Source organism: Scomber japonicus, chromosome 15 (genome assembly GCF_027409825.1).
Source record: "Scomber japonicus isolate fScoJap1 chromosome 15, fScoJap1.pri, whole genome shotgun sequence".
Taxonomy (NCBI): domain Eukaryota; kingdom Metazoa; phylum Chordata; class Actinopteri; order Scombriformes; family Scombridae; genus Scomber; species Scomber japonicus.
Genome location: NC_070592.1, coordinates 816459 through 831458, shown reverse-complemented (window position 1 = coordinate 831458; position 15000 = coordinate 816459). Strand labels below are relative to the sequence as shown.

General features: G+C 50.8%; 3 protein-coding genes across 3 annotated transcripts in view; all 3 read right to left on the bottom strand.

The window, feature by feature from the left end:
* Nucleotides 1–3408, bottom strand: part of rfx5 (regulatory factor X, 5) — an 11235-nt gene extending 7827 nt beyond the window's left edge. The window contains exons 1-2 of the mRNA XM_053334330.1: nt 3388–3408; nt 1105–1259 (exon numbers count right to left, since the gene is read on the bottom strand). Of these exons, the coding sequence (XP_053190305.1) occupies nt 1105–1226 (122 nt within the window). The 5' untranslated portion in view covers nt 1227–1259; nt 3388–3408. The remainder of the gene's footprint in view (nt 1–1104; nt 1260–3387) is intronic.
* Nucleotides 3409–4447: 1039 nt separating this feature from the next.
* On the bottom strand, nt 4448–9870 carry LOC128374464 (proteasome subunit beta type-4-like). Its single transcript, XM_053334744.1, has 8 exons — nt 9736–9870; nt 8685–8811; nt 8214–8293; nt 7891–8037; nt 7631–7712; nt 7284–7400; nt 5145–5233; nt 4448–4596 (listed from the first exon to the last, which is right to left on the bottom strand). Exons 1-8 carry the CDS (start codon nt 9852–9854, stop codon nt 4584–4586), a joined length of 774 nt encoding a protein of 257 aa, XP_053190719.1. The 5' UTR covers nt 9855–9870; the 3' UTR covers nt 4448–4583.
* LOC128374516 (proteasome subunit beta type-4-like) lies at nt 4584–9854 on the bottom strand. Its single transcript, XM_053334786.1, has 8 exons — nt 9736–9854; nt 8685–8811; nt 8214–8293; nt 7891–8037; nt 7631–7712; nt 7284–7400; nt 5145–5233; nt 4584–4596 (listed from the first exon to the last, which is right to left on the bottom strand). The coding sequence occupies exons 1-8, from the start codon at nt 9852–9854 to the stop codon at nt 4584–4586; spliced, it is 774 nt and encodes a 257-aa protein (XP_053190761.1).
* Nucleotides 9871–15000: the final 5130 nt, after the last annotated feature.

Genomic DNA, 15000 nt, shown 5'->3' with positions numbered 1-15000 from the left:
ACCTGGGACTAAACCTGGGCCTAAACCAGGGACTAAACCAGGGACTAAACCTGGGACTAAACCAGGGACTAAACCTGGGACTAAACCAGGGACTAAACCTGGGACTAAACCAGGGACTAAACCTGGGACTAAACCTGGGACTGAACCAGGGACTAAACCTGGGACTAAACCTGGGGACTGGGACTAAACCAGGTACTGAACCAGGGACTAAACCAGGGACTAAACCTGGGACTAAACCAGGTACTGAACCAGGGACTAAACCAGGGACTGAACCAGGGACTAAACCAGGGACTGAACCAGAACCAGGGACTAAACCAGGGACTGAACCTGGGGACTGGGACTAAACCAGGGACTAAACCAGGGACTAAACCTGGGACTAAACCTGGGGACTGGGACTAAACCAGGGACTAAACCAGGGACTAAACCTGGGGGCTGGGACTAAACCTGGGACTAAACCTGGGGGCTGGGACTAAACCTGGGACTAAACCAGGGACTAAACCTGGGGGATGGGACTAAACCTGGGACTGAACCAGGGACTGAACCTGCGACTAAACCAGGGACTAAACCTGGGACTAAACCTGGGACTAAACCAGGGACTAAACCAGGGACTAAACCTGGGACTAAACCTGGGACTAAACCAGGGACTAAACCAGGGACTAAACCAGGGACTGAACCTGGGGGCTGGGACTAAACCAGGGACTAAACCAGGGACTAAACCTGGGGGCTGGGACTAAACCAGGGACTAAACCAGGGACTGAACCTGGGACTGAACCTGGGACTAAACCTGGGGGCTGGGACTAAACCAGGGACTAAACCAGGGACTAAACCAGGGACTGAACCAGGGACTGAACCTGGGACTAAACCAGGGACTAAACCTGGGACTAAACCTGGGACTAAACCAGGGACTAAACCAGGGACTAAACCTGGGACTAAACCAGGGACTAAACCTGGGACTAAACCTGGGACTAAACCTGGGACTAAACCTGGGGGCTGGGACTAAACCAGGGACTAAACCTGGGACTAAACCTGGGGGCTAGGACTAAACCAGGGACTAAACCTGGGACTGAACCAGGGACTGAACCAGACCGGTCTCTGAGGACTTACGAGATGTTGCTCTTGAGTTTCTGCAGTAGCATGCTGGGCTCCGTGTCGCCCTCTCCGGCCTCCAGCCCTCCGTCCCCCCGCTGGGAGGCTTCAGGTCGCTGGTGCCTCTGGTCCTCCGACATCTGGACCAACTAACCAGTGCTGAGCACCAACATCTGGACAGGAAACACAGGTTACCATGACGACCAGGCAAAGTGGTGACCATTGAGTAGTAAAAGTACTGCAGTATTATAGTGATGTAGTATGCAGTATTACAGTAAAAGTACTGCAGTATAATGAGTGATGTAGTATGCAGTATTACAGTAAAAGTACTGCAGTATTATAAGTGATGTAGTATGCAGTATTACAGTAAAAGTACTGCAGTATTATAAGTGATGTAGTATGCAGTATTACAGTAAAAGTACTGCAGTATTATAAGTGATGTAGTATGTAGTATTACAGTAAAAGTACTGCAGTATTATAGTGATGTAGTATGTAGTATTACAGTAAAAGTACTGCAGTATTATAGTGATGTAGTATGCAGTATTACAGTAAAAGTACTGCAGTATTATAGTGATGTAGTATGCAGTATTACAGTAAAAGTACTGCAGTATTATAGTGATGTAGTATGTAGTATTACAGTAAAAGTACTGCAGTATTATAGTGATGTAGTATGCAGTACTACAGTAAAAGTACTGCAGTATTATAGTGATGTAGTATGTAGTATTACAGTAAAAGTACTGCAGTATTATAGTGATGTAGTATGCAGTATTACAGTAAAAGTACTGCAGTATTATAGAGATGTAGTATGCGGTATTACAGTAAAAGTACTGCAGTATTATAGTGATGTAGTATGCAGTATTACAGTAAAAGTACTGCAGTATTATAGTGATGTAGTATGCAGTATTACAGTAAAAGTACTGCAGTATTATAGTGATGTAGTATGCAGTATTACAGTAAAAGTACTGCAGTATTATGAGTGATGTAGTATGCAGTATTACAGTAAAAGTACTGCAGTATTATAGTGATGTAGTATGTAGTACTAGTAAGTTCACACTACTTTATATACAGTTAGCTAGTTTATACTACTTTATATACAGTTAGCTAGTTTACACTACTTTATATACAGTTAGCTAGTTTATGCTACTTTATATACAGTTAGCTAGTTTACACTACTTTATATACAGTTAGCTCGTTTACACTACTTTATATACGGTTAGCTAGTTTATACTACTTTATATACAGTTAGCTCGTTTACACTACTTTATATACAGTTAGCTAGTTTATACTACTTTATATACAGTTAGCTCGTTTACACTACTTTATATACGGTTAGCTAGTTTATACTACTTTATATACAGTTAGCTAGTTTATGCTACTTTATATACAGTTAGCTAGTTTACACTACTTTATATACAGTTAGCTCGTTTACACTACTTTATATACAGTTAGCTAGTTTACACTACTTTATATACAGTTAGCTCGTTTACACTACTTTATATACAGTTAGCTAGTTTATACTACTTTATATACAGTTAGCTAGTTTACACTACTTTATATACAGTTCGCTAGTTTACACTACTTTATATACAGTTAGCTAGTTTAGTCCAGTGGTTCCCAACCTAGGGGTGGGGCCCCTCCAAAGGGTCAGCTGATAAATGTGAGGGCTGGTGAGATGATTAATTAACACACACATACATACAAACATACAAAGCAGCACACACACACACACACACCAACAGTAACACACGCACACAGTGACACACACACTAACAGTAACACACACACAGTTACAGACACTAACAGTAACACACTCACTAACAGTGACACACACACACACACACACACACACACACACACACACACACACACACACACAGCTCAACATGCTGAGCTAACAGGCTAACTAACAGACTCTCTTTAATCAGACAGCAACACTGCAGCATGTTAGCTGACATTAAACCAGCAGACATCACAGAGCTTTCTGAGCCGTTAACGGAGAGGAAACGGGTCCCGGTGCCTGTGACATGACGCGGGCTGCCGTTACCGTTAACCGTGCCCGTTCATGACTAGCTACTAGCCGCTACTAGCATGGTAGTAGCATGCTGCTAACCCTCAGAAGCTAGCGGCGCTAACGGTTAGCATGAGCTAGCAAGCGCGGAAACACCCCTTAAACATGTTTATACAAGCTATTTTTAATTTCAAAATAATTCCCGATAATACTAAATTAATTCTGTTATTAATGTGCGGTCGGTTAAGTGAGCCACATTTGAGTAATTATTTTAAAAAAGAAAAAGAAAGTACCTGAGCCAAGATACAGCAAAAATCCCCTTTCAGATGTTTTTGTGATTGGATGACTGTGTTATGTCTGCCTGACTACAAAGCCAACGTCGATTCCGATTGGTCGGCTGTCACTAATCTGCCCGGATACCCAAAGCGGGAGAAATCTCATTGGTCGAGCCGAATTATTTTTCTGACATGGATTATTCTGATTGGACGCGTTTTCCTGGTCTGCCCAGTTACAGCACAGATGAGTGTCTGAGCTGAAATCTGCCCAGCAACAGCAGCCCACCCAGCCCGCGAAAACGAAAGTACTTCCAATAACATGAAATAAACGTATGTACCGCGTTTATATGATGGAGGATAATAATGCAGTTCTTAAGACAGCAGAGTTATGGGAAGCTACACGGTTTTAAAGCTAATGTCCATTCATAATATTTAATTTCTTGGGTCAAATTATGTTAAAATATAAATTTCTGATGTCAGACGTTGCTGTTTATTATTCATTATTTATCTTATTGGAGCAAATATGCCTTTCTGTCTGAGCGCTGAGCTAAATTAGACAAACACTGAATGAACAAGCTCATTATGACCAACTGTCCAGTTTCAGACTTAAACATTATAAATATGTTTTAACCCTCCTGTCGTCCTCCCGGGTCAAATTGACCCTCCTCTCTTTTGACTGTTCCTTCCTTCCTTCCTTCCTCCCTCCTCCTTCCATATTCCTTTCCTCACTTCCTTCCATCCTTCATTGCTTCCTCCCTCTTTTCCTCCTTACTCCTTTCCTTCCTTGCTCCCATCCTCCCTCCCTCCCTCCCTCCTTACTCCTTTCCTTCCTTCCTCCCGTCCTCCCACCTTACTCCTTTCCTTCCTCCCTCCCTCCTTTTCTTCCTTCCCTCCTTACTCCTTTCCTCCCGTCCTCCCTTATTTTCTTTGTTCCTTCCTTCCTCTTTTCCTCCTTACTCCTTTCCTCCTGTCCTCCCTAGCTAACTGAACAAATATAATTACACTCAAATCTAATTTAATGTCTTAACTTCTACAAATCCACATATTTAACACATTTTTAGACACACACAAATAAGCAACACATTTTTATTTATTCATCATGTTTATTTTCCATTATACAAAAAGTGACACTAAACATCAGAAAGAAGTGGAATAGATAAGAGTCGCATGTGATGAGAAACGCTGAAGCTTCATCTGAGAGTCGCTGCTCGTCTTCACTCAAACCCACTGCAGAGAAAACAGGAAACACACACGGTGAACACAGGGACACACACACACACACACACACAGCAGTGAACACAGGGACACACACACAGCAGTGAACACAAGGACACGGACACGGACACGGACACACACACACACACACACACACACACAGCAGTGACCACAAGGACACGGACACACACACACACACACACGGTGAACACAGGGACACAGACACACACACACACAGTGGACACAGTGTGACACACACACACACACACACACACACACACACACACGGTGAACACAGGGACACACACACACACACACACACACACGGTGAACACAGGCGCACACACACACACACGGTGAACACAGGGACACACACACACACACGGTGAACACAGGCGCACACACACACACACGGTGAACACAGGGACACACACACACACACGGTGAACACAGTGACAGACACACAAACACACACAGCAGTCACACACACACACACACACACAGCGCGGTGAACACACGTGAACACACACACAAACACACACAGTGACCTTTGACCTCACCTGACCATGTGAGCGATGTCCCAGTTGGTTTCAGAGGACAGAGGTCCGATGATCTCGACTCCCTCTTCTGTTACTATGGCGATCTCGTGCTAAAAACAACAAATTAACACATGACATCATTCTTTGAGTGCAAATTAAAACAATAATTAACACAAACTGTTTGTTTATAGCTGAAGCTGGAAGATTTAATTAGTGAATAAATGTTAATGAGTTAATGAATCTGTAGTGAAACAGACAAAAAGTGAAGTATGATACAGCAGGGTTGCACATTTCAGTGATAAACCATTCAACATGCATCTAGATACTCAGGTTACAACCCATCCACGACTCTACAACCACGACTCCACAACCCATCCACGACTCTACAACCCATCCACGACTCTACAACTCTACAACTCTACAACTATACAACCCATCCACGACTCTACAACCCATCCACGACTCTACAACCCATCCACGACTCTACAACCCATCCACGACTCTACAACCCATCCACGACTCTACAACCCATCCACGACTCTACAACCCATCCACGACTCTACAACTCTACAACTCCACAACCCATCCACGACTCTACAACCCATCCACGACTCCACAACCCATCCACGACTCTACAACCCATCCACGACTCTACAACCCATCCACGACTCTACAACTCTACAACTCTACAACCCATCCACGACTCTACAACCCATCCACGACTCTACAACCCATCCACGACTCTACAACTCTACAACTCTACAACCCATCCACGACTCTACAACCCATCCACGACTCTACAACTCTACAACTCTACAACCCATCCACGACTCTACAACCCATCCACGACTCTACAACTCTACAACTATACAACCCATCCACGACTCTACAACCCTACAACCCATCCACGACTCTACAACCCATCCACGACTCTACAACCCATCCACGACTCTACAACCCATCCACGACTCTACAACCCATCCACGACTCTACAACCCTACAACCCATCCACGACTCTACAACTCTACAACCCATCCACGACTCTACAACTCTACAACCCATCCACGACTCTACAACTCTACAACCCATCCACGACTCTACAACTATACAACCCATCCACGACTCTACAACCCTACAACCCATCCACGACTCTACAACCCATCCACGACTCTACAACCCATCCACGACTCTACAACTCTACAACCCATCCACGACTCTACAACTCTACAACCCATCCACGACTCTACAACCCATCCACGACTCTACAACCCATCCACGACTCTACAACTCTACAACCCATCCACGACTCTACAACCCATCCACAACTCTACAACTCTACAACCCTACAACCCATCCACGACTCTACAACCCATCCACAACTCTACAACTTTACAACCCTACAACCCATCCACGACTCTACAACCCATCCACAACTCTACAACTCTACAACCCTACAACCCATCCACGACTCTACAACCCATCCACGACTCTACAACTCTACAACCCATCTACAACTCTACAACCCTACAACCCATCCACGACTCTACAACCCATCCACAACTCTACAACCCATCCACAACTCTACAACTCTACAAACCTACAACCCATCCACGACTCTACAACTCTACAACCCTACAACCCATCCACGACTCTACAACCCATCCACGACTCTACAACCCATCCACGACTCTACAACCCATCCACGACTCTACAACCCATCCACGACTCTACAACCCTACAACCCATCCACGACTCTACAACCCTACAACCCATCCCCGACTCTACAACCATGACTCTACAACCCATCCACAACTCTACAACCCTACAACCCATCCACGACTCTACAACCCTACAACCCATCCACGACTCTACAACCCTACAACCCATCCACGACTCTACAACCCATCCACGACTCTACAACCACGACTCTACAACCCATCCACGACTCTACAACCATGACTCTACAACCCATCCACGACTCTACAACCATGACTCTACAACCCATCCACGACTCTACAACCCATCCACGACTCTACAACCATGACCCTACAACCCATCCACGACTCTACAACCGATCCCTGAGAGTGTCAGTCTCAGATGAACCCTTTCCTTCTCCCTCTAGTGTGTGACAGTGAGTACTGCTGTGTGTGTGTCTCTCACCCTGTTGTAGGAGCGAGCGTCTCTGTAGTACAGAACTTTGAGGCAGCGCTCCACCAGCTCACGAGCTTCCTGTTTGGTGATCTCCTCTTTGTTCTCCAACACCTCCCTCATCAGAGGCTGAGAGAGAGAGAGAGAGAGAGAGAGAGAGAGAGAGAGAGAGAGAGAGAGAGAGAGAGAGAGAGAGAGAGAGAGAGAGAGAGAGAGAGAGAGAGAGAGAGAGAGAGAGAGAGAGAGAGAGAGAGAGAGAGAGACAGACAGAGAGAGAGAGAGAGAGAGATTGATTATATACACACACATAGAGGAGGTCTCTCACACACAGGGAACAGATAGTTTAACATCAGACTCACTTGAGCCAGGTACGCTCCAAAGCCAGTTGCCACTGTGGGAGCCTCGTAGGCCACGCCCAGTTTATCCACGTAACCAAGGAAACTAGAGAGAGACAAGATGGCCGATGACGTTTGAACACTAACACCAAACACAGTTTAAAAGGAAGATTTCTCTCCCAGTGTAGCAATATATATACAGAGAGAGAGAGAGAGAGAGAGACAGACAGAGAGACAGTGATACAGACAGGCAGACAGAGAGACAGAGAGACAGAGAGACAGACCTCTCTCCGTTGTAGAAGCCTCCGATCACCACGGTGTTCCACAGCGGGTTCATCCTGCTGCGGCGGTTGTACATGACTCTAGTGAGCCAGGAGTGGACGGCTTTGGGACTGTAGCTGTGTCCGTCTCCTAGCAGCTCCTCATCAATGCTGTTCAACAACACACACACACACACACACACACACACACACACACACACACACACACACACACACACACACACACACACACACACACACACACACACACTTATCAATACACAGACGACCCTGAAGGTAGGTGTGTGTGTGTGTGTGTGTGTGTGTGTGTGTGTGTGTCTTCTTACACCATCTGTTCGATGACTTGTCTCAGATACTGGTAATCAGCGTAGTCTCCAGAAGCTCCCAGAATAGTGTTACTGTTCACCTGAAACACACAGAGACACTCTTCATCACCACCACATCATACATCATCATCATCATCATCATCATCATCAGTCTACCACACACACACAAACACATGATCAGAGTTTTTAAAGCTGCGTTACAGTAGAATATAAAACTTTGTGAACTCATTAAACTCTTCTGTTATTTAGCTTTTATCCACTTTGTCTTTATTTGCTCATTACTCTACATTATTATTATCTATCAAACATCTGATGATGTCAAAGAGTAGAAAGCACCAACAGTCGTCTACGTTATAGTTGGTCTAAAATCCTCTGATATTAGATTTAGTTCATATCAACCAGCTGTTAGTATGAACATTACACCTACACAAGCACAAGGGTACACATCTCTGCACACACACACACACACACCTTCATCAGCCTGGAGATGTTCCTGAATCGAGCCAGAGAGCCGTATGAGCCCAACATGTCCGCTGCGATGATCACACCACCGGTGAACTTCACACCAAGCACCGACGTTCCCGTTACCATGGGGTTACTATGGAGACAGGAGAGGAGGGTTATACAGGTTACCATGGGGTTACTATGGAGACACAAGAGGAGGGGTTATACAGGTTACCATGGGGTTACTATGGAGACACGAGAGGAGGGTTATACAGGTTACCATGGGGTTACTATGGAGACAGGAGAGGGTTATACAGGTTACCATGGGGTTACTATGGAGACGGGAGAGAGTTATACAGGTTACCATGGGGTTACTATGGAGACGGGAGAGGGTTATACAGGTTACCATGGGGTTACTATGGTTACCATGGAGTTACTATGCAGACACGAGAAGTGGTTTGTTTTTCTCCACCTTTGCACAATTGTCAGTTTTGTTTCTTTTTTTTTTAACTGTGTGTTGTCGGTGTGTGTGTGTATTTTGTTGTGTCTTGTTAGTGTGTGTGTGTTTTTTGTTGTGTGTGTGTGTGTGTGTGTGTGTGTGTAATGTCTGTATGAGACGGTGCAGTGTTTGTATTCTTCATGTGTTGGAAAATTAAGGTGGACAATAAACTCAATTCATTATCTTACAGTAGAGAGTTAATAGTTATATTCATATTACAGTTAAAATACAAACATGGATATACAAATAAAGATTGACTGAGATTGACTTCAGTTAAAACTAAAAGTAAAACTGACTCATGCTAGCTAGCTGCGGCTAGCTGACCGAGCTAGCAGTTACTCATTAAATGAGGCGGAAATCAAACAGATTCAAGTTAATTAATATTTATAATAATTTATACATATTCTCATTAATATTAAACTTAGATCACGCGTGTCTCTTAAAACATTAAACCCGGTAAAATCAACGGTTAGCACGGTTAGCATGGTTAGCTGCGGGATGATGCAGCATCTCAAACCGGAACCGAGCAGCTCCGGTGTGTCCCGGTGAGTCCCGGTGGGTCCCGGTGTGTGTACTCACAGCGTGTGTCTGACGGGCCCGCAGGATGTCTCCGGCCCGCTGCTGTTACCCGGGAAAGCGTAAAACTGTCCCGGCTTCGGTCCATTCTCCCAGAAACTCTTCAGTCCGAACGCCTCCATGTTGGATCTGTTAGGAAATGACGTCACGGCGTCTTCTTGTTAGAGGTGGCCGGTGTGACGTCACGGATCTGCTCGTTACCGCCGCCTGCTGAAAGGGAGGAATATAAATATAAATACCAATATATCTCTATATATATATATATATATATATATATATATATATATATATATATATATATATATATATATATATATATATATATATATATATATATATATATATATATATATATATATATATATAGATATATATATATATATATATATATATATATATATATATATATATATATTTAGGGTTAGGCTATTACCTGCTGCAGAGATCATGTCTCACCTGGAGGACACTGTGATACTGTGAGGATGCTTTTTTTCATTTCTACAGTGCTTTCAATACATGTGAACCGACACTGCTCAGGAGGAAGCTGGAGGTGGGGGGGGGGGGGGGGGGGGGGTCAGTGACCAGATGGCTGCATGGACCCTTGACCACCTCACAGACAGACCCCAGTATGTGAGGCTGCAGGACTGTGTGTCTGATGGTCTGCAGCACAGGGGCCCCTCAGGGTTCAGACTTCAGCCATGGTGGGATGTGTGTCAGAGGGGAACCACTGGGAGAACAGGAAGTCATCATGGACCAGAACCACCTAAAGTCACCTCCAGCTAGACCAGGTGGTTGGTTTCACCCAAAACCCCCCACCATGCACCGGTGAACATCCCGGGACTAGACGTGGAGAGAGTGAGACATACCTGGGTCAGTGTGGTCAGGGTTAGACCTGCTGAGGGGGCCGGCGTGGTCTGGTCTGGTGTGTGTAGACCTGCTGAGGGGGCCGGCATGGTCTGGTCTGGTGTGTGTAGACCTGCTGAGGAGGCCGGCGTGGTCTGGTGTGTGTAGACCTGCTGAGGGGGCCGGCGTGGTCTGGTGTGTGTAGACCTGCTGAGGGGGCCGGCGTGGTCTGGTGTGTGTAGACCTGCTGAGGGGGCCGGCGTGGTCTGGTCTGGTGTGTGTAGACCTGCTGAGGGGGCCGGCGTGGTCTGGTCTGGTGTGTGTAGACCTGCTGAGGGGGCCGGCATGGTCTGGTCTGGTGTGTGTAGACCTGCTGAGGGGGCCGGCGTGGTCTGGTCTGGTGTGTGTAGACCTGCTGAGGGGGCCGGCGTGGTCTGGTGTGTGTAGACCTGCTGAGGAGGCCGGCATGGTCTGGTCTGGTGTGTGTAGACCTGCTGAGGGGGCCGGCATGGTCTGGTCTGGTGTGTGTAGACCTGCTGAGGGGGCTGGCATGGTCTGGTCTGGTGTGTGTAGACCTGCTGAGGGGGCTGGCATGGTCTGGTCTGGTGTGTGTAGACCTGCTGAGGGGGCCGGCATGGTCTGGTGTGTGTAGACCTGCTGAGGGGGCCGGCGTGGTCTGGTGTGTGTAGACCTGCTGAGGGGGCCGGCGTGGTCTGGTCTGGTGTGTGTAGACCTGCTGAGGGGGCCGGCATGGTCTGGTGTGTGTAGACCTGCTGAGGGGGCCGGCGTGGTCTGGTCTGGTGTGTGTAGACCTGCTGAGGGGGCCGGCATGGTCTGGTCTGGTGTGTGTAGACCTGCTGAGGGGGCCGGCGTGGTCTGGTGTGTGTAGACCTGCTGAGGGGGCCGGCGTGGTCTGGTCTGGTGTGTGTAGACCTGCTGAGGGGGCCGGCGTGGTCTGGTCTGGTGTGTAGACCTGCTGAGGAGGCCGGCGTGGTCTGGTCTGGTGTGTGTAGACCTGCTGAGGGGGCCGGCGTGGTCTGGTCTGGTGTGTGTAGACCTGCTGAGGAGGCCGGCATGGTCTGGTCTGGTGTGTGTAGACCTGCTGAGGGGGCCGGCGTGGTCTGGTCTGGTGTGTGTAGACCTGCTGAGGGGGCCGGCGTGGTCTGGTGTGTGTAGACCTGCTGAGGGGGCCGGCGTGGTCTGGTCTGGTGTGTGTAGACCTGCTGAGGGGGCCGGCATGGTCTGGTCTGGTGTGTGTAGACCTGCTGAGGGGGCCGGCGTGGTCTGGTCTGGTGTGTGTAGACCTGCTGAGGGGGCCGGCGTGGTCTGGTCTGGTGCGTGTAGACCTGCTGAGGGGGCCGGCGTGGTCTGGTCTGGTGTGTGTAGACCTGCTGAGGGGGCCGGCGTGGTCTGGTCTGGTGTGTGTAGACCTGCTGAGGGGGCCGGCATGGTCTGGTGTGTGTAGACCTGCTGAGGGGGCCGGCGTGGTCTGGTCTGGTGTGTAGACCTGCTGAGGGGGCCGGCATGGTCTGGTGTGTGTAGACCTGCTGAGGGGGCCGGCATGGTCTGGTCTGGTGTGTGTAGACCTGTAGACCTGCTGAGGGGGCCGGTCTGGTCTGGTGTGTGTAGACCTGTAGACCTGCTGAGGGGGCCGGCGTGGTCTGGTGTGTGTAGACCTGCTGAGGGGGCCGGCGTGGTCTGGTGTGTGTAGACCTGCTGAGGGGGCCGGCATGGTCTGGTCTGGTGTGTGTAGACCTGCTGAGGGGGCCGGCATGGTCTGGTCTGGTGTGTGTAGACCTGCTGAGGGGGCCGGCATGGTCTGGTCTGGTGTGTGTAGACCTGCTGAGGGGGCCGGCATGGTCTGGTCTGGTCTGGTGTGTGTAGACCTGCTGAGGGGGCCGGCGTGGTCTGGTCTGGTCTGGTGTGTGTAGACCTGCTGAGGGGGCCGGTGTGGTCTGGTCTGGTGTGTGTAGACCTGCTGAGGGGGCCGGCGTGGTCTGGTCTGGTGTGTGTAGACCTGCTGAGGGGGCCGGCGTGGTCTGGTCTGGTGTGTGTAGACCTGCTGAGGGGGCCGGCGTGGTCTGGTGTGTGTAGACCTGCTGAGGAGGCCGGCATGGTCTGGTCTGGTGTGTGTAGACCTGCTGAGGGGGCCGGCGTGGTCTGGTGTGTGTAGACCTGCTGAGGAGGCCGGCATGGTCTGGTCTGGTGTGTGTAGACCTGCTGAGGGGGCCGGCATGGTCTGGTCTGGTGTGTGTAGACCTGCTGAGGGGGCCGGCGTGGTCTGGTCTGGTGTGTGTAGACCTGCTGAGGGGGCCGGCATGGTCTGGTGTGTGTAGACCTGCTGAGGGGGCCGGCGTGGTCTGGTCTGGTGTGTGTAGACCTGCTGAGGGGGCCGGCATGGTCTGGTCTGGTGTGTGTAGACCTGCTGAGGGGGCCGGCGTGGTCTGGTGTGTGTAGACCTGCTGAGGGGGCCGGCGTGGTCTGGTCTGGTGTGTGTAGACCTGCTGAGGGGGCCGGCATGGTCTGGTGTGTGTAGACCTGCTGAGGGGGCCGGCGTGGTCTGGTCTGGTGTGTGTAGACCTGCTGAGGGGGCCGGCGTGGTCTGGTCTGGTGTGTGTAGACCTGCTGAGGAGGCCGGCGTGGTCTGGTCTGGTGTGTGTAGACCTGCTGAGGGGGCCGGCATGGTCTGGTGTGTGTAGACCTGCTGAGGGGGCCGGCGTGGTCTGGTCTGGTGTGTGTAGACCTGCTGAGGAGGCCGGCGTGGTCTGGTCTGGTGTGTGTAGACCTGCTGAGGGGGCCGGCATGGTCTGGTCTGGTGTGTGTAGACCTGCTGAGGGGGCCGGCATGGTCTGGTCTGGTGTGTGTAGACCTGCTGAGGGGGCCGGCGTGGTCTGGTGTGTGTAGACCTGCTGAGGGGGCCGGCGTGGTCTGGTCTGGTGTGTGTAGACCTGCTGAGGGGGCCGGCATGGTCTGGTCTGGTGTGTGTAGACCTGCTGAGGGGGCCGGCGTGGTCTGGTGTGTGTAGACCTGCTGAGGGGGCCGGCGTGGTCTGGTCTGGTGTGTGTAGACCTGCTGAGGGGGCCGGTCTGGTCTGGTCTGGTGTGTGTAGACCTGCTGAGGGGGGTCAGGGTTAGACCTGCTGAGGGGGCCGGCGTGGTCTGGTGTGTGTAGACCCCCCCCCCCCCCCCCCCACAGACCCCCCCGGACCCCATAGAGATGGAGGGAGAGAGGAGACCAACACCTCTCACCCCCTGCATCAGACTGTGAGGCCCCTCCCCCTGTCCCAGAGCCCCTCCCCCTGTCCCAGAGCCCCTCCCCCTGTCCCAAAGCCCCTCCCCCGCCCCTGAGCCCCTCCCCCGTCCCAGAGCCCCTCCCCCGTCCCAGAGCCCCTCCCCCGTCCCAGAGCCCCTCCCCCTGTCCCAGAGCCCCTCCCCCGTCCTAGAGCCCCTCCACCGTCCCAGAGCCCCTCCCCCGTCCCAGAGCCCCTCCCCCATCCTAGAGCCCCTCCCCTGTCCCAGAGCCCCTCCCCCTGTCCCAGAGCCCCTCCCCCGTCCTAGAGCCCCTCCCCCGTCCCAGAGCCCCTCCCCCGTCCCAGAGCCCCTCCCCCGTCCCAGAGCCCCTCCCCCGTCCTAGAGCCCCTCCCCTGTCCCAGAGCCCCTCCCCCGTCCCAGAGCCCCTCCCCCGCCCTAGAGCCCCTCCACCGTCCCAGAGCCCCTCCCCCGTCCCAGAGCCCCTCCCCCGTCCCAAAGCCCCTCCCCCGTCCCAGAGCCCCTCCCCCGTCCCACCGTCCCAGAGCCCCTCCCCTGTCCCAGAGCCCCTCCCCCGTCCCAAAGCCCCTCCCACTGTCCCAGAGCCCCTCCCACTGTCCCAGAGCCCCTCCCTGTCCCAGAGCCCCTCCCCTGTCCCAGAGCCCCTCCCCTGTCCCAGAGCCCCTCCACCGTCCCAGAGCCCCTCCCTGTCCCAGAGCCCCTCCCCTGTCCCAGAGCCCCTCCCCCTCCCCTGTCCCAGAGCCCCTCCCCTGTCCCAGAGCCCCTCCCCCTCCCCCATCCCAGAGCCCCTCCCCCGTCCCTGAGCCCCTCCCCCGCCCCAAAGCACTCCCAGGCGGTCAGGTTCACAGTAGCCTCACACAGCTGCAGTCAGAGCAGAGAGGAGACCCCCGCCCCCCCCCACCCCCACACACCCCTCCACATCCACCCTGCATACCAGTCTTTTGATTCAATTTGATATTCTAACATTTAACAATAAAGATCAAAATGTATTTATATTTAAAACAAACAAACCAAGACTCAACATAAGAAAGCTCATTTGTAGTTTTTAACATATTTAGGGTTTTTTTAACTCATTTTTTGTCTTTATTCGTCTTTCTTACATCGTCCGTTACAATAACATGCAAATGAAATTATGCAAATTAGGCGATGACGTCAT

Bases quoted from the DNA above. Each gene is read 5' to 3' on its own strand.
- LOC128374464 (XM_053334744.1), bottom strand. From the start codon at position 9,854: ATGGAGGCGTTCGGACTGAAGAGTTTCTGGGAGAATGGACCGAAGCCG. The intron at 8,038-8,213 runs GTAAGAAGACAC...GTTGTTGAACAG, and splicing joins CAAGTCATCGAACAGATGGT to CATTGATGAGGAGCTGCTAG. The intron at 5,234-7,283 runs GTGAGAGACACA...TGTTGTTTTTAG, and splicing joins ACGCTCGCTCCTACAACAGG to CACGAGATCGCCATAGTAAC.
- LOC128374516 (XM_053334786.1), bottom strand. From the start codon at position 9,854: ATGGAGGCGTTCGGACTGAAGAGTTTCTGGGAGAATGGACCGAAGCCG. The intron at 8,038-8,213 runs GTAAGAAGACAC...GTTGTTGAACAG, and splicing joins CAAGTCATCGAACAGATGGT to CATTGATGAGGAGCTGCTAG. The intron at 5,234-7,283 runs GTGAGAGACACA...TGTTGTTTTTAG, and splicing joins ACGCTCGCTCCTACAACAGG to CACGAGATCGCCATAGTAAC.